Source organism: Lycium ferocissimum, chromosome 4, assembly GCF_029784015.1.
Source record: "Lycium ferocissimum isolate CSIRO_LF1 chromosome 4, AGI_CSIRO_Lferr_CH_V1, whole genome shotgun sequence".
NCBI classification, from domain to species: Eukaryota; Viridiplantae; Streptophyta; class Magnoliopsida; order Solanales; family Solanaceae; genus Lycium; species Lycium ferocissimum.
The window spans coordinates 24953696-24978784 of record NC_081345.1 but is presented as its reverse complement, the minus strand read 5'-3'; the positions used below and the strand labels follow the sequence as shown (position 1 = coordinate 24978784).

The window sequence follows — 25089 nt, the reverse complement described above, 5'->3', positions numbered from 1 at the left end:
ATCAAAAAAAAAAAACAAAAAAAAAAAAAACGTTCCAAATTCAAGAAATTATTTTTCATAGAAAACATTTTCCTTACCAAATACAACATTAGATTTGTGTAAATTTTGAAAAAAAAAAAAAAAACATTTCTTACTTTGTTTGTCCAAGAAATTAAAAAGAAAAGGCAATTCGTCCCTTACAATTTCTAGCTACTAATTATGTATCTTCACTCTCCTCCATCTCCTCTACAAAATTATTCTTGTTTTTACAGGTCACGTACTCCATTAGTATTTTGACAATTATTATTTATTCAATAGTGTGAGTAATTAAAATTTGTTAATTAGAGGGTGTATTTTTTTGTAAAAAAAATATGGATATTAATATTATTCCTCACTCGACCTGTTTTTATTAAGCACGGGGTTCAATTTTTTATTTTATCATTTTATAATTAACCCGTTATTAACTTGTCCACATTCAATATGACCAATCCATTTACTAAATACTACATGTCACATGTGGGGGCAGTGCTAGAGAAAAGTAGATAAAAGGCAAGGTTTCAAGATAAAATAATTTAATTGAACACTTCCTCAGATCTTTTAATCCTATAAGAATGGTATTGGAATATTCATACGTATTATAAATTCTTAATTTCGAGAAACTCAACAACTTATATTAGAAACAATATATCCACTTGAGTAACTTTGATTTGATACTTGTATGTCTTAAGAAATATATTGAATATTCATATGTATTATAAATTCTTAATTTAGAACTCAACAACTTATTAAAATTAGAATCCCAATCCTACTAGCTTCAAATAATCAAATCATGCCCCGCGTCTAAACACATGCAGGGCTATTCCTCGACATTATGTTTGTATAGCATGTTTATGTAGAAGACAAGTTCAAATTCTCTTCGTACTTTATTAGGATGTTAGCTTAAGCAATTTTTATGTGATTTAGTAGACGACTCTTAAATGAAAATGACTGGTCGGTGGTCTATTTTCCCTAGCTTAGCCTTAGTACGTCCTTTTTCTTTCCACACTGTGGTTTTGAAATTGCTGATTTTTTTAGTGTTTTTGTTGACTAATCTGTTTTCCTACACGTAAACTTTGGCTTCTGTTTATTGAAAATGTTACCACTATAGTACTTAATTATGTAAGGTTCTCTCTGACCGCGTGACACGCTAGTCAGCTCCTTAAATAGCCATTTAGTCAATGTTCAATTCTCATTTTGTATGTATGTTGTCGCTAACATGAAATTTCACCATGACCTACTGTCGTGTCATGTTTCTGATACTCTCTTTAAATGTAATCTACTTCTTCATCACTCCAAGTTTTTCTAGCACAACACATACATGGTATTAAGTTAATAACTTCAACAAAATAATTTAGACAAATACAAAATGTCTACGTTGGCTTTTAAATTTGTCACGCCGATTCAACATATGTATACAAAACATTTGGAGATCAAGGTATCAAATCTTTCGTACTTTACGCAATTTTTATGTGATTTAGTAGACGTTCATGTCTATTTTCAAATCAAATAAATATCGCTTCTGTTTATTGAAAATGAGGTCTTTACATGACGTGTTTGAAAATACTATTTTGTATGTATGTAGTCGCTAACATGAAAAGCTGGCCTAATTACTTAAATATAAATGTTAGGAGAGAAAAATCTTTTAAAAGCGATTCAACATAATAAACGTGCTTTTATTATACCCACAATATTCATCAATAAATATTTATTTCTTCATATTTTGTGTGTGGTTACAATTTATTTTTCGCACACCAAAAATTTGTTGCAAACAACGATGCTATAAATTTAATTATACATAATTCTAAATATTTTAAATTGTTTTTTGTTATTGTAGGACTACTGGTAACATTATTATATGCAGAAACGGTTATCAGAAAACTGTAAATTGCATGATCAGTTAAACAGAGAATAGCATGGGCTCTACATTGAGTTGCCCCACCATTTATTAATTTGACACACACTACACTCTAACAAGTAACATGTATATAGTCACGTCGTTGTCTCCTATTACCCCTACATCCCGAGTATTCTATTTACACTTCCCATGACGTGTTTTAAAAAATGAATTCTTCTTTTCGTGTTTTAGGTATACTCATTTGTTAAAGTAAATGCATATTTCTCTATCACACAGCTCTTCCAAATATATTGCATAATAGTAGTTGTCATACACGATTACCTCATGGAAGAAAACTACCGCGGTACTGCTGACTCAAGATTCAATGTTCTTGAATCTTGCGTGTCCTCAACTAATCAACTTCCTTCGGTTTGCTTAAAAGTGATAAACTTATGCCACGTGAAATAAAAGGAATAGAGAGAAAATTATTTTTTGTCCCTCAATTGATGAATTTTGATTGTGGTTTGAAATAATTAACCTTTTAGTCAATTAAAATGTTTGCTTGATCTTAGAAAAGTCTAAAATACTTAACTTTTAGTCAATTAAAATATGCGCTTTGATATTTTTATGTAGGAAATGTGTTATATTTAAATTATTTTAAAAGTATATACCTTTCAAATATTCTTTGCTTTGTGCCTCTCTTTTTTTTTGTCCCTCTTGCTAGTATGTCGTTATTATTTTCCTTCTAACCCTACTTTGATTTCACTTTCTTGAGCCGAAGGTCTATCGAAAGCAGTCTTTTTATCTCACAAAGGTACATAGGAGTAAGATATGCATACATCCTACCCTTTTTAGACCCCACTTAAGAAATTATACTGGATATGTTGTTTTTGTTATTGTTGTATCCCTTCAAATATTAATTAGTAAAGATACAAGTTTAACATTAAAAAATAGATTGTTTTAGAAGTATATTAATTACCTTCAAATTAATATTGCGTAACAATACAAGTTTAGTATAATATTATGAATAAGAGGATGATGGAACGGTAACTCTGAAACATTATGAAATACTCATAAACAAAATGATCAAAATTGCACATTTTAAGTAATTAAAGATTAAATTACTTAATAGGATATTATAACGATTTGAATTAGATTGACTATTAATTTGATGAATCAAAAGTATTATTAACCCGAAGGAAAATGTCTTCTTTTTTAAATTATTACATGAGGGTAGGGAAAGGGGATTACAACATAGGGATTCGAACATTCACCAATAAAGTGAGAGTTAGTTCAGGTCAAAAGAAATGCCAACTGAGCTACTAGATCCCTACCCGAAAGAATATATCCGGTCCAACCTCCAAAACGAAATTAATGAATACATATTTTATGAGTGAAGCTTGATAAGTTTTTTCTTTTTGGTAATTGAAGTAAGTTGGTGTAGCGCTTTCACCTCTTATTTTTATTTTTTTCTAAGGACGCCTGAACTGCTTGAGTCACACGTCGAAACTGAAGTTCACTGTTTATCCTTTTAGGGGTATTTCAGTAACCATAACATCAATCGTTTACACTAGCAGTAGTAGTTATCCATTGGAGGTTCAACATCCTAAGTATAGTGTTTCAAGTGTAGTAGGAAAGCCGCCAATGAGAGAAACTAATTAATGAAAGTTAGGATGGGATAGCAGTAAAGAAATAAATATATAGCATGCTAAAGAGAGAGAAGTACAAGCTCACCCACTAAAGTGCCCACTTTGCTTGCAATCTCTTTTGCCATAAAGTGGAATATAATGATAACAAGAGCATAAAACTTGAAAATTTTTTACAATGGTAGAGGCACAAGTATGACATGGTATGTGAGGGAGTTTTTAATTGATATTTTAACATGGGACCCACCACTTTTTGCTCCCATTCTCTCTTCCCTTCTCATCCGTCTTATATCTCCTCTTTTCTCTATCCTTTTTTTTTTTTTTTTCTCTTTTACTTGTGTCTTCACTCTCCTCTTTCCTTTTTTTTTTTTTTTTTCCCCCTCATTTTTGTTTTCATGAGTTTTAAAACTGTTTCTATTTCACACATTAGCAAACAAAATTTAGATATTCTCAATTTCATTATCTAGTTTTTCAATTCTATCTTAAAAATTTAGTTAAACTCCAAACAAATTTAAAAGAAAGTAATTGACACTTGAAAAAAATTAAATTAAATTTTAATAGCTAAATATGAACTTAGGATACTTCTGAAAGTAATAACACCACGAAAAATTTATTAAACTTCCTTTCTTCACTTTTTCTTTTGGTATATATTCAATTCAAAGTTTTTACATTCTGTACGTTAGAAATCTAAAATTTTAAGTGTCATCAAAGTAATATCCTAAATCCAAAAGTATTAAAAATTAAATTGAACCAGCAAAATCTTCAATCACAATTGGTTTGGCCTTCCACATCTTCTCACATAGAAATATCACTGAAATATACTTAAGAATATAGTTTTATTAAGACCTTACGTTATCGGTCCCACCGTTAATGTAAATTTAAAAATCAAAAATCGAATTAGCAGTCAAAGAAAAAATTACAAAAATATTAAAAATCATTACCCAATAACTCGATATCGGTTATCCAATAACAATTATTTTGGTTAAGTTTATCAGTTAAACCAACTTTTAATACTCCTAAATTTAGGATTTACTTTGATGACACTTCAAATTTTAGATTTCTAGGGTACATAATGTAGAAACTTTGAATTGAATATGTACCAAAAGAAAAAGTTTAAAAAAAAAAAAAAAAAAAAAAGGAAGTCTAATAAATTTTTAAGGTGTTTTACTTTCAGAAATATCCTAAGTTCATTTTTAGCTATCAGTTTTTATATTTAATTTTTTTTAAGCGCCAATTATTTTCTTTTAAGCTTGTTTGGAGTTTAATTGAATTTTTAAGATAAAATTGAAAAACAGATAATGAAGTCGAGAATATCTTAATTTTTTTTTTTTTTGCTAATGAGTAAACTAGAATTAGTTTTAAAATTGATGAAAACAAAAAATGAGAACAAAAAAAAAAAAGGAAAGAGGAGAGAGAAAGGAGAGTGAAGACACAAGTAAAAGAGGGCAAAAAAAAAAAAAAAAAGGACAGAGAAAAGAGGAGAGATAAGACGGATGAGAAGGGAAGAGAGAAAGGGAGCAAAAAGTGGTGGATCCCATGTAAAAATATCAATTAAAAACTCTCTCACATATCATGTCATACTTGTGCCTCTACCATTACAAATTTTTTCTAAAACTTGCTAGAAGTTTTTAATTGCTCACTTTTACAATGTGAAATTGTCAGTGAATAGTACTAAAGAGAGCCCCATCAAATTCCCAAGAAGATCAAATATCAGGAAGAGCTTTTGGTGCTGTGGCGGAGGTAAATTTTTTATTGGAGGGTTAAAAAAAGTGAAGAAATAAATACACAAATAAGCTAAAAAGATTTAATATTTATTATATATATATAAAAAATAATTTTAAACTTATATATAGAGTATAACTTTCAACCGATCCTTACATGGCTACGCCCCAGTTTTCATGCACTTGCTTGAATCAGGCGGGGCGCACATTCTGTGGCAAGTAGTGTTAGCAAATAGCAAGAGGTTCTACTTGATTTTCTTTTATTGAAAATTTAAATTGTATAAATAGAATGAGAATAAAATTTTAATTATATATAAATCAATAAATATCTCTGAAATGAGAACCTTTAAAAAAAAAAAATGGGCATATTTAGTAAGAAGAAAACTATTTTCCACGAAAAAGATTTTGTTGAAAAATATTTTCCCGAAAAATAATTTCTTATGTTTGATACATAAACTAAAAATATTATCTCAAAAGTAAGTATATAATTTAGCCAAATATTCAGAGAGGTGTGGGTGGGGTTGGGGTGTGGGTGTGGGCAGTGGCGGAGCCACATAGAGCCGAGGGTGTTCATCCGACCCCCCTCGGCGGAAAAAAATACTATTTTTACAAGGTTAAAATTATTTTTTATGTATATATAGTAGATGTTGAACCCCCTTAGGCTTCTTTGTATGTTTACTTTTTTATATTTTGAACCCCCTCGACGGAAATCCTGGCTCCGTCACTGGGTGTGGGGTGGTTGAGATGGAGTTTAAGGGGTAGGGGTGAGGATGGGTTGAAGAGTGGGGAGAAGAAAATATGGAATGCTATTTTTTAAATTTAATCTCCGTTAAAAAAGTTATTTTTCTCATTTTTAAACAATTTATTTTTTTAGAGAAAATGTTTTTCAAAATTTTAACCAACCAAACATGGAAAAATTGAAAAGAAAATATTTTCCTCCATATCAAACACACCTAGAGGCGAACGGACTTTTTTTGGGTGAAGGGAATTCAAAGTTTATTTCAGATTATAGATTCAAATCCTAAAGATGGCATTTTAGTATATATTTTTAAAATCCTCTAATATATATTTTTGGCTCCAAAACAGCGCCATTAAAGCATTCAATTTCATAATTCTTTTGAAAATCGTTTATAGCGCACATTGCTAGAATATTATTCAGTTATTTTGTAATGGGTTTTTTTCCCATGTCTGAACGTAAAAGTGTATATATGCTTTAATAAGGTTCTGATTCTACTTCATAGATTAAATTATATATAAGACCGTATAATAATTTTTTATATGATATATTAGTGTAATTTAACCTGTTATAACAAGTTTATTTATTCTGGCCGGGTTACCAACAAATTCTATAAAATAAAGTTATTTCCAATTAATTTTAACTGATTTGATTTTCTAAATAGTGTTTAGTTTTGATATATATCGGTAATGCATCTCAAAGAATAATGATAGTCAAAGGAGCACGACTTAATCGAGAGAGCCATTTCATTCGGGCAGTAATAAATGAATGATATATGTAAGAGTTGAATCCCTTTAACTTGAAACACAAGCTTAATATAGTCTATTTTTAAAAAAGTTAAATTCCTTTAATGAAATTTCTAGCTCCTCAATTGCATTCAGGACGAGACAAAATAGGCAAACATGGGTGGTCTTGTGCCCAAGCCAATTGAAAAATGCATTTAAACTATAAAACGTAAATATTTTTAAAGTGATGTAACAGAATCTAGATTTAATTAACGAGTGAAGATCCGACTGCAGTCAAAGCAACAAAACTGTTGAGCTATTGTTTCTTGTGTAAAGCGTGCATGTTTTTGTAGAGGAATTGAGCAACTTGTGATTCATATTTATGGATGAATACGCATCTCTATTTTTGAAAGGGAAAAGGAAATATAAATGTACAGTCCCACTTTATAGATATGCAATCTAATAAAGCACCGACCCAATAAAGTTTGGAAGAGTACCTAATAAAGTGTATAAAAACTTATGCACCCAAGGGTAAGAACGTAATGGTCAATGAAGTGGTTCATAACACCACATGAGCTATAAGATCTTATGTACAAATTTAAGCAGAGAAAAAAAAATAGGTGATTTATTCTCATCTGTCTAAGCCTCATTGAATAAAATTATTCTGTATTTGTGCAAGACATGAAGTGTGTTGCATATTATGACGGGTTTTTAAAACCGATGTAAAAAAATGCCGTAATTACTCAGTTTTTTAATTTGTTTTTGTAATTTACCTTGTAGAATTAGTTGAGGCGGACACTAGCTGATCCGAACATCACACAGTTATTAAAAAACTATATATATAAGAATATGATTATAAGGCTAGAAATGTATAAAATTCAAAATTCAAGACCTGTTTTAAAATATCTTTATAGATGGATAAAAACTTATTCGTAGCCGATATTTACACAATACCAATCTATATATAATATAAAGTTATGCATAAATAAGGTGATAATGACACCTCTGTATGGCCAGCATTCATATCTATCTTTTTATCTCATTTTTTGCATTTTTTTCTTCATTTGTCTATATAATCTACTAATTAAATTGATTAACAAAAGCCTTAAATATTTTTGGACAATAAATCCCAAGTAACCGCTATTTGAGTCAAAAATTATTACACACGTTCAGACTCCTTTGTGGAGAATAACTGCTCCATTACATGCCAATATTAAACCTCCCATTCATTCGGAAGTTTAAAAGTGAGCAGTTTTCTGCTCCATTACATGCCAATATTAAACCTCCCATTCATTCGGAAGTTTAAAAGTGAGCAGTTTTGTTTTGTCAGGCAAATATAAGAGGAGAAATTCCACAGCTTAATTCACTCATCTTTATTCCATATTGAGTCATGGAATGACACTGATGCTTCTTTCTATTGAGTTTTGATGCAGACACTACAACATAATGCATGTATAGCTACGAAATTTTAGTTATGAATTCAAAAATTGTGGCTAATAGCTAGTAATAGCTACAAAAATTTAAATTCCATGGCTATCTACAAATTAAGTAAAATTTTTAGCCACGAAAATTAAATTGACAAAGCTAATTCCTCATTTTTTCTATAATTGCTAACAATCGTGGCAATAATTACCTAAATTGCTACAACTTTATTGCTACGATAAAGTTTTGTAGCTGATCATAAGTTTTTGCCACACAATAGAAGTTAGTGTAGCAATAGTAACCTTTTAGCCACAAGAAATTATTTGAAACTAAATGTCGTAGCTAAATAAATATTTTTGCTTCAAATTATAAACAAGTGTGGCAATAGTTAAATGATATAGCTACAAAGTTTTTGGTATCATAAAATTTCGTAGCTAATCATTAGTTTTTGCCACAAATTGAAATTTGTTGCAGCAATAGTAACCTTTTAGCCACAAAAAGTTATTTTAAACAAAATATTGTAGCTAAATAAATATTTTTGCTTCGAGTACTAACATCCGTGGCAATAGTCTACTAATAGCTACAATAGTTTGTCATGAAGAAATTAAATAGCCACAGGGTCATTGTTATGCTAAAATTTCCGTAGCTAATCATTATTTTTTACCACGAGTTAAAGTTTCCGTAGCAATAATAATCTTTTAGCCACATTAAAATATTCAAAACAAAATCTAGTGGCTAAATGAATATTTTTTCTTCAAGTTACATTTGAGACAAAAGTGAAAATAGTTTGCTTAATAATTACAATTATTAGTCATGACAAAATGAATAACTATAAATTTAGAGTGTCAACAACAATAAACTTTCATAGTTAACCATAAGTTTTATATATACATGAGGCTATCCTTGAAATACTAGTATTTTAACCAAAATTTTGTAGCTACAAAAGATAAATAATTTTGCATCGGTTACGAAAATCATGATGAGAATTGGTCTAACAATATTACTTTTATTTTATTTTATTATTTTCATATAAGAGCTTAGAGTAATTTCTTATTTTACCAATTATATAATTAGCTATCATAAATTAAATTATGAATCTAAATAATGATAATTTAATATGATTTGTATAATGAATACTCTTGTATTTCTTGTGACTATTATTAGATAGTTTATAACACTTTTTCAATGTTATTAAGATTTATTTCAAAAAAGTAAATAATTTAACATGGTTACTATGAGTGTATAAGAAAACTAACTAGTATATCATAATTCATATTAAATAAAATATTGTTTGTAAGTTTCAAATACAATTTGGACAAACTTGTAATTATATTTAATTAAATATGAATATTTGATTATAAAATAGACTTAAACAACTATGTGCATGTATTTATCTACATTAATTGGTAATTATATTAATTTTAAATTAGTATAAAAGTTATTCATGCTATGATCTAATGCTGTTTTAATAATTACCATCAATTTAACTAAACAACATAAATTAAGAATTCAACAAAATTAAAATAAGGGAGTGTATAACAAAATCAACAATGGAGACGATGAAAAAAGCTATAAAGGAATTCATATTTTAGAATAATATGGTTGATATCTAAATAATAGTAAAACTAATAATATTATAAGTCTTATCAACTAAGTATTAGTTGTAAGCTCCACTTTGAAAAACAATAAACTATATCTAACTCTTAACAATAATCTTTTACCAATTACACTATAATGGTCATGAACTATCTTATTAATTATCATAAATTAAATTATACCGTGAATCTAACAAATGAAAATTTAATGTGATTTTTGTATTGAATAATCTTTTATTTATTGTGACAATTATTTGATAGTTTATACTAACACTTTTTCAATATTTTAAGATTTATTTTTAAAAAATAAATAATTTAATATGGTTAATATATGAGTGTATAAGAAAACTAACTAGTATGTCATAATTCTTGTTAAGTAAAATATTGTTTGTAATTTTCAAATACAATTTATATAACTTGTAGTTATATTTAATTAAATATGAATATCTGACTATAAAATAGACTTAAACAACTATGTGCATGTGCTTATCTATGTAGATTGGTAATTATATTCATTTTAAATTAGTATAAGAGTATTCATGATTGATCTAATACTATCTTAATAATTATCGTAAATTTAACTAAACACTATAAATTAAGAATTTAATAAAATTAAAATAGGGGAATATATAACAAAATCAACAATTTCATAGAAGACGGAAAAAGCTATAAAGGAATTAAAAATTTAGAATAATATTTATGTCATACGTATAGTTGACTTTTTCTATTTACTTAGAGTAAAGTCTATAATATTTATCATTATTTTCACTAGGTAATTTTCTTTGTTATATACGTTAGTTTTATTATAGAATTTGTATATAAAGAATTTGTATATAAAGAAGTAAAAGAAAGCTAAAAAATATACATATAATAATATGTAAAGAAAATACAAATTAATAATTTAATATGGTTGATATCTAAGTCCATAGGAAAAATAATTATAATATAATTCTTATTAAATAAGTATTAGATGTAAGTTCCAATAAATTTTTACAAAGATAATATAATTATATCTAATTAATAACAACTATAGTCTTTTACCAATTACATTGTGATGGTCGTGTACAATCTTATTAATTTCATAAATTAAATTATATACTGAATCTAACAAATGATTTTTTGTTTTTATTTTATAACACTTTTTTGATATTATTATGATTTACTTTTAAAAAAGTAAATAATTTAATATGATTAATCTATGAGGATTTAAGAAAACTAACTAGTATATCATAATCTATATGAAACAATTGTTTTAAATTTCAAATACAATTGAGATAAACTTGTAAATATATTTATTAAATTTGAATATCGGACTAAAAAATAATTATAAAGGAATACATATTTTGGAATAATATTTATTCCAAATAAAAAGTTTACTTTTTTCATGTATTTAAAGTAAATCAAACATTAATTATTATTACTCTGCATTAGGTAATTTTCTATGTTATATACTTCCGTTACTTTATAGGAGTGGTAGAAACGCAAATTAAAGGCCAATTGGCCGAACAGAAAACTCAAACCTAAATCCCTCCATAGCCGCATACCCTTTCCAAACTTTCCCATACCCTTCTTCAACAATTGGCTTCTCTTTTCACTTGATAAAAGCAAAATCAATCGAAGCCCTAGATTGCCCAACGGCCGCTAGCTCGTGAGAATTTATGAGTTCAAGTCTCGAAAAGTGAACAATGAAAAAGATAAAAAATGGAGCAAGAGAGAATCCATCGCTTTTATATTCAAAGTATGCTCATATTTTTATATTTTAAGATTTTTGGATCTCAACTTACACCTATTTGAACTTGAGTTTTTGTGTTCGGACTTATTCTAGCAATTTTATTAATATCGTGCCTTATTTTTTATTAGTAGTGAGTGGAATTTTAAAGATTTTAAAGTTGTAATAATGCTGGCAGGAGCTATATTTTGTCGATTGCAACAACAAAGCGATGTTATGGGGAGAAGATCTTTTTAAGAAGTTTAAAAAGTCTACAGGTTTGTTTACTTTTTTTGTTGCTTTGCATTTTTTCTTTGTTAAATTGATTATTAGTAATAGATTTATCTAAGACTTGTTTTGCTCTTGAATTCTATGTACACACATATAATTAATTGTTTATGTTTCTTAGTGCTAAAATAATTTATCATTATTAACAGGCAGATTTGTGGAATGAGAGCATATGAATGACAAACTAAGACAGATGTTGATCAAGCTAAGGTGCGGTTGAAGACCATGGAAAGAGAGAAAGGGGAAGACTATACAGCTTTGGACTCAAACAAGATTGTGTCATACAAAAATGAGAAAATTACACCGTTGGTCACACTTTTAAATTTAAGCACGTAATTAGCATATCTTAAAAAAGAACATGTTTTATTACATTTATGACACACAAAAAAAATCCTATACGAAAAGGATATCCTCTAAATTAGGGATTCACACACATTTTCCTTATTTCTCTCTCTTCTGTAACTAACACTCCCTATTTTCCTTCTCTATCTTCTCAACCAATAAACCCCATTATTTTCTAGCTAACACTTCAATGTATTTTAGTTTGTTGTTTATTTTAGTTTAAATATAAAAATTACATTATACCATTATTATTCAATGTATATAACATGTATTTTTAATTTATACTTTTTAAAATCATGCTTAAATACATATTATACTGGGTATAATTCATTTTCAGAGTATAATATGTAGACTAATGTGTCAATATACATAGTATAATTTAAACATATTTTAATAATATTGAGGTATAATAATATATACTTGGTATAATATTTTCTTGAGAAATACATTGTGTATAAAAGTAACAATATATGTGATTTTTTATGTTGTCTAGTGCTATTGACCCCTAATCAAAACAGAAAGGCAAGCTGTGTAAGAAAGAATATATATAATGGAAAACGTAAAGTGTCCATGAAAATGCGGAGCTTTCCTTATACAAAGAAATGTTAGAATATATGGAGAGAGTGTAAAATGGACTAATATCGTAAAAGAAAAATCAAGTACAATTATAGAGTCCATGAAAAATGCGGTCAAAAAGCCCCTCTTATCCTTAGGGGTGTTATGGTTGGCTTTTGGGTTGGTTATTGATTAAAACCATAACCAAACCAAAGCAATTTATTTTACTATAAAAACTCTTAATTTTTCGGTTTATGACCGTCATGAAATGTTGATAGCATTTCAAACGATATCTTTTATTTATAGTTTAAGGTGGAACATACATATGAATATGTAAACATTTTTATATTATATATGTCTACTTATGTTTTTGTCATCCTACAAAAATTGTTTTTGTATTATTTACTATATTGAAATTGAAAAATACAACTATGCATTTTGCCCTTAATTCTCCCATTTTATTAAAAAACTTTTTTTTTTTAGATCAAGTACAATTATCACGTAAGAAGTATTAGGACAAAGGGTCAAAAAAATATCTTCTATAAGGAACCTCCAAATTTACAATCTCTCGTCCTTTTCATATGAAAATATTAAAAGGACCCATTCAGACAAGAAAAAAAGAAAGAATATAAAAAGAAGAAGAAACAACCTAAAATCAAATGGGACAAAGAAAGGTTAAAAATTTTTAAAGACATGGACTCTAACGTCAAAAATACTGTAGGTTCTCATCACTTAAAGTAAAAGACTTTCAAATCTTAAAAACACGGGCCTTAAACAATCATGTGAAATAAGTAGACTAAAACCAAATTAATGATTAAAAGGTATAAAATATTTATAATTATTAATGAAAAACTACTATTATCATATATATGAATATTTATAGAATTTGTGTATATAATTTATCAGTTTAGTTCAGTTATCTTTTAATAAAATAACCAAACCAAAATTATCGGTTTTTTAAAATTTAAAACCAAATCAAACCAAACCAAACCAAAATTTATTTTGATTTTGTTTTTTTTTAAACCTACTTAAAGTTTTCAAATGTACCCCTGTCTTGACGGAAATTATCCCCCAAAATAACCCAAAATTATTTTTTAAACCCGCTTCATCATTTAAACCCGACCCAACTAAATAATAACCCATAAGATCCCCTTATTCCCCCAATTCCCTCAAACTTCAAACCTACATATTAGGGGAATAAAGGGATCTTATGGGTTATTATTTAGTTGGGTCGGGTTTAAAAACTGATTTCGGGTTATTTTGGGGGATAATTTCCGTCAAGACAGGGGTATATTTGAAACTTTAAGGATGGGAGGGGTATTTTTGACCCAAAATAAGTTCGGAAGATATTTTTAGCCCTTTTTCCAAAGTAGAGGGGTATTTTTGAGCCTTTTCCCTTATCTGTAACTTGAAACGTGTTTTGGAGTAAAAAAAAAAATGAATTTGTTTATAAAATTCTTGTTACCAACAATGCTTGTGGAAAACTTAATTTGTAATAATGGAATTGTTGAACATGTAGCTAAATATATATAATTGCCCTATAAAATTATTTCACTTTCCGTAGAAAATGAAGAAACATTTTAGCTATAATTTTATATATTTCATGGCTAAAGATATAGATTCTGAGCTACACTATAAAAATGTTTGCGGCAAATACTTCAAATCATAGCTATGAATTTCTTGATTCGTAACTAAATATGAGTACTATTGCCACGAGATTGACTATAAAAATAGCCACAAATTTTGAGTTTACGTGGCAAATAAATTAAATATTTTGCTACAATACAATACCTTGTGACTACATTATGAAGATTGCTACAACTTTTGTTTGTCGCGGCAAAAGATTAAAATCACTTGCTATAAGTAAATTTTTTGTGACATCAGCTATTTACCATTACAGCTACAACGCAAAAAAATTCGGTAGCAGTAAGTAATAGTCCTTAGCCACGGACCATGTAAAGTTTGTAGCTAACTTTTAGCTACGCTACATTTTGCTACGAATGCTACGGAACAAAAAATCGTGGCTAAAGTGTTTAGCCACGAATTTTTTTATAATTAGCTACAATGTACTTCATAGCTATAGATACACAATGTTGTAGTGAGATTGGTACACAAACCAGTCTACAAGAAGGGTGTGGAGCTTTTGTGCCAATCTAGGGAGATGAAAAATATGACGAAATTAGAGAGTGATCAGTGTACATAAGTTAATATGTGGACTTTTTGTTGATTCTGTACAGACATGATAGAGGACTTATTCTGTTCATATCAGAAGTAATATAAAGTTAAATAACTATGGTAATTCCACAATAATTATGTGAGAAAATATGCTTTCTTCGGCATATCAAAATTATTCTCCTGTTGATTTTTTCCCTTTTTCTTATGCTTCGTTTTTTTTTTTTTTTTTTTTTTGATATTATCACAACTAAATTCTTCTCTTAATTTGGTTGCCTAAACCTATGGTGTATTCAAAGGTTCCTTCTTATTTTTTTATTTATTACTTTATTCATTGTTAATTGAGATGTAACAATCTATTTTTAAAAAATTTCTTCTTATATATATGATATAGCCACTTTTCTTTGGTTTCGAATGAAGTAGTTTAGATCTTCATTTTTTGTGCTATGCCTTAACAGGTACTATATCTATGTTCATCTCGACCTTTAAGATATTCTTAATCCCATCTTTTATGATAATTTATAGGTGTAACTGATGAGGTATTGAAAAATAGGAGAAGTGATTTCGACAAAATTCGATTATGAAAATTTTAGGTTGGAGATGAGAAATTGAAAATAAAAATGCCGAGAAGGAGGAAGGCAATTTGAAGAAGCGGAAATTGTAATAATGGTGAGAGAAAGAAGAGAACGAAAGGAATAGGGCAAAAAAAAAAAAAAAAAAAAAAAAAACTAAAGGAAGAAAAGGAGAACGTATATTTTTTGTTTGCAATAGAATGGAATTGCATCCATTATGTATTCGCCACATGATCATATTTTTTCCTTTTGCTCCCTGAAATGCTTTTATTTTTGAGGAGAAAATAGACAAAAGAATATACCTACTAGCTATAAGAAACAATAGAACTTAAATAACTTATATTAAAAATTAATAGGAGTACATACAAATAGAGAATTTACTCAATATGTTTATATGTCAAAACTCAAGATTTATAAATGTTGTTCTTGGTAGTTAATTGGCATGATTGATTTAAATTCGTTAGTGATTACCCAAGACCTAGGGATGAGTTGATATGGGAAAAAAAAAATTAAAAAATTTGTAATCTATTTTTGTGACTCAATATCAAGAAATCATACTGCAACCATCAATGATGATTATGTTTATTTTCCTATATTTTTTAAATATATCTAGTTACCTTTATGCATGTGCAGCTCGAGTATAATTTTTAAATTTTGAGTTTTATATGTATATTCATCTTTCATCGAGATACAAAATTAGGCAAGTTAATATATGAAAATTACATGAGATATATCTCTATTTATAAATTCCTGGTTTTACTTCCTTTTTTCGTGATAATAGGTCATGAACAATGCATCAAACTACGAATCCCATTTATTTTGTTAATAGAAATTAATAAATTGTAAATGAAGTCTATCATTCTCATTAACTCTTTCTTTTCTTTTTTAATTTTTTTAACCGCGCAAAGTGTACTTAGACTTTTAACACTTAACTGTGGTTAGATGGACTGACTTTAGAAAATTGGAGCAAATGGAATTTAAGTCCTAGGTTGATGATGTGAAAAAGAGCTTGTTGATCACAACGGGTAGGAATTACTTTATTTCGGGGAGCTTACGAAAGATGAAGTATCAGAAAGGAAGATAGAAACAAGTCTTGCGTCAAAGGTCTAATAATTGGACCACCACTTACTCAAATCATATGATATTTGAAGTTTACTGTTTAATTAGAGTACTATATTTCAGACTTGCACTGAAATATAAGGGATCGATTCGGTAATAGTGGGTAATTTGCTGTGGAAGTAGATAAAGAGCCGTTTGGACATAGTTTGAAACGATGGTTTGAAACCATGAGATGAAACCATGTTTGGACATGCAATTTGAATTTCTTAAGTTGTATTTTTTTTATAGACATAAAAACCACACAAGTTGTGAAAACTATCAATATATTCTCAATTCTTATACAATCTTACCAAATGAGCAAGTTATAGTTCATAACAAAATTAATACGCTACTAAAAGGCCTTTCTAAAAAATACAACATCAATTGATCAAACTTTAGTTCAATAAAAAAGATAATTTAACATGAATAGTAATGTAACTACTCTTTGATATAATCCTTCCACATGGTAGACATAAATAAAGGTTGGTAAATGGTTGGTGGGAGTAATTGTTAAAAATATCTACTAACTTATGGGTCTTTTTTTTTTTTTTTTTTTTTTTTTTACAAAATATAAACTTATGGGTCAAGTTTTATATTTAAATTTTTTGAAATAACCATGGTTTGAAACTCCAAATCATGCCTTTTTGAATGATTTGGGATTTCAAACCATGGTTCACCACAAAAAAATTGAGATTTTAAGGCGGTTTATTTACGGCGGTTCTTTAAAACCGCCGTAAAATGTAACATAATACTGCGGTTTCGGTGACGCCATAATTTTTTTTTAAATAACGGCGTTTTTATTAATATAGCGGCGGTTCAAACCGCAGCTATATATATATATATATATATATATTTTTTTAAAAAAAAAAAACAAAAAAAAACAATTAGCCCTAATGGTGAATTTTATTCCGATTCTTCGAGAACTTTGAAACAAAATTGGTAGTGCGCAGCTCTTCACTCTTCACTCTCTCTCTCTCTCTCCCTCAAAAGTCGATTTGCTCTTCAATTTTTTTTTTTCGTCTTTTGAATTTTTTTTCTCTAAAGCTTTGGAATCGATTTGCTAAAGTTGATAAAATAATGGAATTCCTCTCCTGAATGCTATAGGTTTTTAGCAAAATAATGGAATTTATCTGAGGTTATGAACCAATAGCAGACTTTTTCGACAAAATAATGGAATTCCTCTTCTAAATCGATTTTTAGGGTCCATGCATGAAAGGAATTTCCACATCTTGAATACTCAAAACAGTGGAGTCTTCTTGACATCATCCACATCTTGTATTGCTAGTCGTGCTGATGGAAATTTGAGGCAAGCGGATTTGCCATATTATGGCAAGTTAGAAGACATCATTGAGCTTAACTACTATGGTCGATTTAGGGTTACACTATTCAAATGTAAATGGGCGGACACTACTAGGGATAGGGGGTTTAGAAAGGATAAATGGGGATTTCCTTCTGTTAATTTTTCACACTTGATTCACATTGGCGATCGTGAAGAGGATGATCCATACATTGAAGCTTCACAAGCTCAAATGGTATATTATGTGGATGATGAGGTGAATAAAGGTTGGAGCACTGTTGTTCACTTGAAACCAAGAGATTTATATGATATGGGAGAAGGAGGAGATAATGAAGTTCCTGAGAATGAGCCATTCCCTGTGCAAGACTTGGATCAATTCTTTGGTGATGTTAATCATCTGCTTTTGTGTAGGGAGGATGAAACTGATGAAGTATTAAATGAGTGCGATAATGAAAATGAGATTAGGGAGGATGAACATATTTGAAGAGCCACTGCTCTAGCTAATGATCTACTTTTGTAAGCTGGAGTTGCAAATGCGAAATGACACTTGAATACTTAAACAGGATGGCAGTTACAGTTTTGCATCTTGCTTTGTATGCTCTCTGATAATTTCCAGTTTTTCTTCTTGAATTACACAGTAACCTATTGGATTTAGCATGTAGGTGGAATACTCTACTTTCTTTGAACCTATTGAATGCTACTTTGCTGCTATGATCCTGTTTTCTATGTGGTATTGTTTGATATTTGTTACCCAAATTGATATTGTATATTAATGGTGGCTTATACTTCCGACCAGTAAGTTCATCTACTTACTTGTTTCTCTAAGATTCATTTAGGTTAAGAGTTTATTTGATTTCTTTCAATCTGAAATCTGCTTAATATTTTTTGTAGAGATGCCGAAGCAGAATCTGGTTAAGAATCTATTCAAAGGGAGCTCGTCACAGGCTCAGTCTCAGTCTCAGGCTTCATCTCCATCATTTGGTCGAGTCTCTTTACATCCTCCACAGTCTACCCAACCTATACAACCCAACTTTCCGACTTCATCATTTGTTGGAGGCTCTTCATCATCTGTTGGAGGCTCATCACAGCATGTCGCTCCATCTTCATCATTAGATGGAATCTCTTCACAACCAACTAAACGTAGAAAAGTTAGAGGGGTGGAAGTCCACGGTGGTAATTGGCATGTCCAACTTATAGGTACATACAAATTTAAACCGATTGAGTATTTTTTTTCCTCGATTAATATTTTTACCTTAGATCTTTATTTTGTTGTAGATGAAGATGAAGAAGTGACAAAAAATGCTAGATTGAAGACTAGGGATGTCTTTAACCTAGAGAATGGGTGGCGGATAATTGTAGATTTTAATGAGTATGGTTCAGCTATTGGAATATCAGCTGGCCTACTTGCTCAAGTTTTGGGGCACCTTGCCACAAATTCTCGATACTTTCCCATTGGCTTTGAGAAATGGCCGCACATGCCTAAAGCATTTATCGACCGTGTTTTTACTGAAATCCTATTGGTAATGCCTTCTAAGTTATTTTCCTTAATTCGTATATGTAAAACTTCATTGAACTAACATACTTCATTTTTATGAAGCCTCGGTTTTTCTTTAGGATTGATCAAGAAAGAGCAAAGAGTCATGTTGATAGTTCACTCAATAATAAGTGGAAGGAGTTCAGGCTAAAGCTATGGCGTGCGGCGTGGGATCCATTAAAGAGTAAAGAAGAAATCATCAGGAAAGTTCCAACAGGCATTCCCATGGACCAATGGGCATTGTTTGCTAATTATCGCCTGAAAGAAGAAACACAGGTACTTTAAGGTTTGGCACAATTGGTTTAAAACTGCAATAATATTCCATAACACTAACGGCGGTTAAAAACCGCCGCAATATACAGATTATGGCGGTTTTGCGAAAACCGCGGTAATAGGATTAATGGCGGCAAGGATTGCGGCGGTATTGAAAACCGCCATTTAAGCTGGTTATGGCGGTTTTAAACCGCCGCTATACCCATTAAAAACTGCCGTAATCCTTCCGTTATTTTTGTAGTGGTTTGAAACTATGAGATGAAATGCATGTTCAAACGCTGATTTCATCTCATAGTTTAAAATCGCATGTCCAAACGCATACAAAGTAAAAGGGTGTGTTTGGTGTTGAGAAAATATTTTCAAGTTTTCATATTTGGTTGGACAAAATTTTTGAAAAATATTTTCTAAGAAAGCAAGTTTTCACCCCCATAGCCCATCCATAATATCAAATAAATCATTTTCGTCTTTGGTAAACTTACCCAGGGCTATAGTCATAGTGATCCTCCTATTTAACTGCTTCAACCATTTACGAGCACCTCATATCTTTTTCGGGGCGTCCCTTTTCAATAGTTGATCCTTCCAAACGGATTCCATTTAGTCTCGACTGTTTAATAGATCTCCCAGGAAATTCCAAGTTGGCTACGTCGCGTCTATGCTCACTATTTTTTCCATTTGGGAACCCTGAAAAGTCTCACCTCGACACCTTACCCCCACCCTTCACCCTCATACTGTTTGCCTAGATTATATATACATACTAACAAAAATTCTACTTATGTACCAAACACAATAAATAAGAAAGTCACATATTTTCCAAAAAATAATAATATTAGATAAAAATTTCCATGATTAAAATTTTCTTCGTATACCAAACACACCCAAAAAGTTCAAACAGAAGAATTTGATGTACAATATATTTTGTTTAGTTCTATTTTTTTTCAAATATTTGACACTACCTGCTAGCTTCAAGATTGAAATGAGTTTTGACTAATATATCGTAAATGTATTCGTTCCCCATTTTTATATTCGTATATGCCTTGTACTGTAGTATTTTTTGGCATAATTTCTAAATAATTGAATTTTAGTTTAAGAAAATGAATTTCCTCTGGAAATTATATTGGTTACAATGAACCTTGGTAAGAGAAAGGAGTCGAGACTCAAGAAATTTGGTTGAAGAGAGTAATTGTTCGGTAGATGCTAAAATAGATAGTAGTACTATATAATTTATTTTAATGTGAGGTTTATTTTAAATTATATTAGTGCTAATTATTCTTAAAATTCTCTTTTCGATTACAAAAAAGAATAAAGAGGCTCAATACATGAAGTCAAACCTTTTAATTTTATGGCATAAAAAATGCTCCTACCATTAGCCAAGTAAAGCAAATGTGGAAGAAAAAAAAAGAAGTAAGGTATATATGCTCTTGAACTATTGTAAATAGAGCAATTATATCATTCATTTAGTTTTTGGCACAAAATAGGAATTTTCTAGTTACCCAAGTGGAATATATATATATATATATATATATATATGCCTTTCTAATTAATGACTTTCACATCAAATGTAAATTAGTATAAACTAATTTTTTTTTAGCTTCACTTGATGTTATAAGGGCATTTTTGCCTAAAAGTAGATGAAAGACATAATTGTTCTATCTCAATGGTTCAAGGAGATTTTTAGTCCTTTTCTGTTTTATTTATTATATCTTAATTCAAACATCAATTTTCTAGTCTTTTTAAAATAAAATAAGATGATTAAAAATACATAATATCATTATAAATTTTACTATAATTAAGAATATCCAGTAGAATATAAAAAGTTAAAGCTAAAAAAGTTAATTAGCTTTGCAAATTTTACAAACTAAGTTCTTCAATCATCTATTGAAACATGGTCGGAGGTGTCTATACGGTTGTGTGGGATGGTCCGGGTTCCTCCACTTTTAATCTGAAATCTCGGGTTTGAGCTTTGAAAATGAAAAAAATCCCGTTAGAAGTGTTGCCCGGGCTCAAAATGAATCCTGCAACGCGCTAGTCGAATTTAATCTGACTCCGATGGAATTACTGAACATAAAAAATGGTCGGAGGTGTAAAACATGTGGTATGTTGACATCAAGAATTGGAGGAACTGTGGAGAAATTGCAGGCGCTTCTTGTCGGTTTCATTTTGTCAACCATAATAAAAGGACACTTTTGACATTTGAATCGAATTGAAAAAGGAAAGAGATTAGCTAGCAGCTAATTAGGGGGCCACGAGTACCATGAGGATCTTTCTTATTTTCTAACATTAAATTAATCCGAGTAACATAAATGCACAATTACTCAAATACCGTCCATCCTTTTCACCTACTCATACTGTAGCCATTTCCCCACTATGGTTCTTAGTTGTAAATAAAGAAAACATTTAGCCTTAATATGAAACCTTATCCTCTATAAATAACCAAGCTGATCAATCCTATAGCACTAGTTCACCTTTTTGTCTCCCATTTCTCTCTCTAAAACATGCAGATCGGAACAACACTTCCAAATCTTCATCTTTTTCAGGCAAAGGGAGTTAACTTAAAGTGCAATGGTTGTCCAATATTAAACACTTCAGTAAATACACAAACTGTAAAAACACTCTCATCATCCTCATCTACAGAGATGACAAAAAAACACATTTCCAATCTTGAAAAGCTTCTATTAAAGACAAACCCACTTGATTCAAATTCAAATTCAAAACCAGTAGTTGAACAATCCAGTAATGAGTCTTTAGAAAAAAGGAGAAGAAACTTGTTAGAAGGGCTTAATTTGGCTAATATTTGGCCGGATGAGATGAGAAAAGCTGCTGAAGAAATGTCACCAAGGCATTTAAATAGACTAAAGAGACTATTATCATCTAAATCAATCGAATATTCTCCTAGAAACAATCTTGCTAATCGATGGAAGGAATATCATGGTAGCAATAATTGGCTAGGTCTGCTTGATCCACTGGACGAAAATCTCCGAAGAGAATTAATTCGATACGGGGAGTTCATCCAGGCAGCTTACCACTGTTTTCATTCTGACCCCGCCACATCAGCAGAAGAGTGTCCGTCCGAGAGACACGTGGCGTTGCCGGATAGGTCGTACAAAGTGACCAAGAGCCTCTATGCAACTTCGTCTATTGGGTTGCCTAAGTGGGTGGATGACGTGGCGCCTGATCTCGGATGGATGACTCAGAGGTCTAGTTGGATTGGATACGTGGCGGTGTGTGATGACAGGAGAGAGATTCAACGAATGGGGAGGAGGGATATTGTTATCGCGTTACGGGGTACTGCCACGTGTTTAGAGTGGGCGGAGAATTTTCGGGACTTGTTAGTGGAACAAAATGCCGATGATTCTGTTGAAGGAGTAGTACAGTCTAAAGTAGAATGTGGATTTTTGAGCTTGTATAAAACAAGTGGTCATCGAGTTCCTAGTTTAGCTGAATCAGTAGTTAATGAAGTGCAAAGATTAATCGAACAATATAAAGGTGAGCCTTTAAGCATCACAGTCACTGGGCACAGTCTTGGTGCGGCATTATCCCTTTTAGTAGCAGATGATTTAAGTACGTGCGTGCCAAATGCACCGCCCGTGGCAGTTTTTTCCTTCGGTGGTCCACGAGTAGGCAACAGGGGTTTTGCAGATCGTCTTAACGATAACAACGTTAAGGTGTTACGTATCGTGAATAATCAAGACGTGATCACTAGAGTTCCAGGCATGTTTGTGAGCGAAGCGCTCGACAAAAAGCTTAGAGAATCGGGTGCGGGTCGTGTTTTAGAGATGTTAGATTGTAGGATGCCATGGGCATACTCACACGTCGGGACTGAATTTCGAGTTGACACAAGAATGTCACCTTTTTTGAAGCCTAACGCGGATGTTGCATGTTGCCATGATTTAGAGGCGTACTTGCATTTGGTGGATGGATTTACGGCATCTGATTGTCCATTTAGGCCTAATGCCAAGAGAAGTCTTGTGAGGCTGCTAAATGAACAAAGGTCTAATTTTAAAAGACTTTACACTAGCAAGGGAAAGGATTTGACTATCAGTCTTGATAGAGAACATAATTTCCCTAGGTCTAGTTGTTTGCCTAGTCCTTCATCATGATATATATATTAGCAGGGGATGTATATTTCATGTACAAAAGAAGTAAGAGTAACAAGAAGTATATGTTTTCGACATACTTGCTTTTCTCCTTCTTTATCTTCTTCAGCTTCGAATAACTTAATTAGTATGTAGGTTTTAAGTAAAATATCACTAAATGCGCAATAAAGAAGACATGGAAAGACTAATAAACTGATTGATATGGGGGAAAACGAGTTTATGCCTTTTTTCTCTTTGAGCGAGAATATATAAGGATTCATTAATAAAAGTAATAACACCGATAAACCAGAAACTTTCCAAGTACTACCAATGTATTATGGAGTATTGCTAATGACTGGTGGATCTCATCAAATAATTTGACTGATCTCCAATTAAAAAATTTCAAATTAAAGATGCATGTGAAAAATATTTATTCTATTTTCTAATGAAAAATGTGGATAGAATTTTTCAAGTGGGAGACATAAACCTTTATCCTCTTTCATGAAATTTCATAATTTATAGTATGTAGGAACTTTATACTTTTTTCTTTAATGTGCATTTTAGTTATTCCGCCTTAATTTATTTTCATATATTTAGTTGAGGATATATTCCATATTTTTCAAAAGTAAATAATTTACAACCATATATTATACGTAAAAAAATCTGGAACTTAATTAAGCAACTTATATTTTGTACTATATATATTCACAATTTATTGGAGGTTAGTGATAATTTTGAAATACAGATAGTACTGTATTTGTAATTGAGTCATATTAGAAGCACACTTAGACTATATTCATTTGCACTTAATGAAGCTTTAAATCTTAATTATGTACATCTTAGTCATTGTGTGCTTGATATGTAAATAAGTGGTTTTCTTACTTACTTTTTGTTGTTTGGGAGTTAGCAAAAAATATTGTCCCACGAATATATATATAATCTAGGCAAATGGCTATGGTTAGAGTGAAATGGAGAGATTGGGAGTGGGAGGTGGAAGTGGTCTGCGTGGAGCGGGAGAGGGAAACAATGAGTGTGCAACATTATTTATGGAACTTGTTTTTCTTATTCCCAATGCCAAAGTTATTTTTCTGATTTTAAGAAACCGGTTTTCGTAAAACAATGTTTCTCAATGCATTTTGATCAATCAAACATTAAAAGATTGAAAAATATTTTTCTCGATATACAAAGCACATCTTAAGTGCTTTTGTCTTAGGTCAAAATCTTAATCATTTGAATCTCAATTAATTAAGTTTCTATTTTACAATCACTTAATGAGTTTGAATATATAGTACATTCCGAAAGATTAAGACCTATCGCCCATCACAATTATCAATCGCGCGCGATCCACACCATCAACCACCGACATTAGCACTATTGTCAACTATCAACACCACTAGCTGCTATCCACAATCACACAACAATCACCACAATCAGCCAACATCACTATCAACCACCATCACGATCGGCACCATAACTACCA

General features: G+C 30.4%; 2 protein-coding genes and 1 long non-coding RNA gene across 3 annotated transcripts; all 3 read left to right on the top strand.

Annotated features, from left to right (window-relative positions):
• Window positions 1-11238: 11238 nt before the first annotated feature.
• LOC132054490 (uncharacterized) lies at window positions 11239-11963 on the top strand. The gene is made up of 3 exons (XR_009414309.1): window positions 11239-11435; window positions 11605-11683; window positions 11843-11963. It is a non-coding gene; the product is annotated as an uncharacterized LOC132054490 (long non-coding RNA).
• A 5705-nt stretch (window positions 11964-17668) lies between these two features.
• On the top strand, window positions 17669-19558 carry LOC132054489 (uncharacterized). Its single transcript, XM_059446488.1, has 3 exons — window positions 17669-18926; window positions 19005-19249; window positions 19327-19558. The coding sequence occupies exons 1-3, from the start codon at window positions 18623-18625 to the stop codon at window positions 19546-19548; spliced, it is 771 nt and encodes a 256-aa protein (XP_059302471.1). The 5' UTR covers window positions 17669-18622; the 3' UTR covers window positions 19549-19558.
• A 2427-nt stretch (window positions 19559-21985) lies between these two features.
• Window positions 21986-23707, top strand: LOC132051929 (phospholipase A1-Ibeta2, chloroplastic-like). The gene has a single exon (XM_059443202.1). The coding sequence runs from the start codon at window positions 22029-22031 to the stop codon at window positions 23631-23633; it is 1605 nt and encodes a 534-aa protein (XP_059299185.1). The 5' UTR covers window positions 21986-22028; the 3' UTR covers window positions 23634-23707.
• Window positions 23708-25089: the final 1382 nt, after the last annotated feature.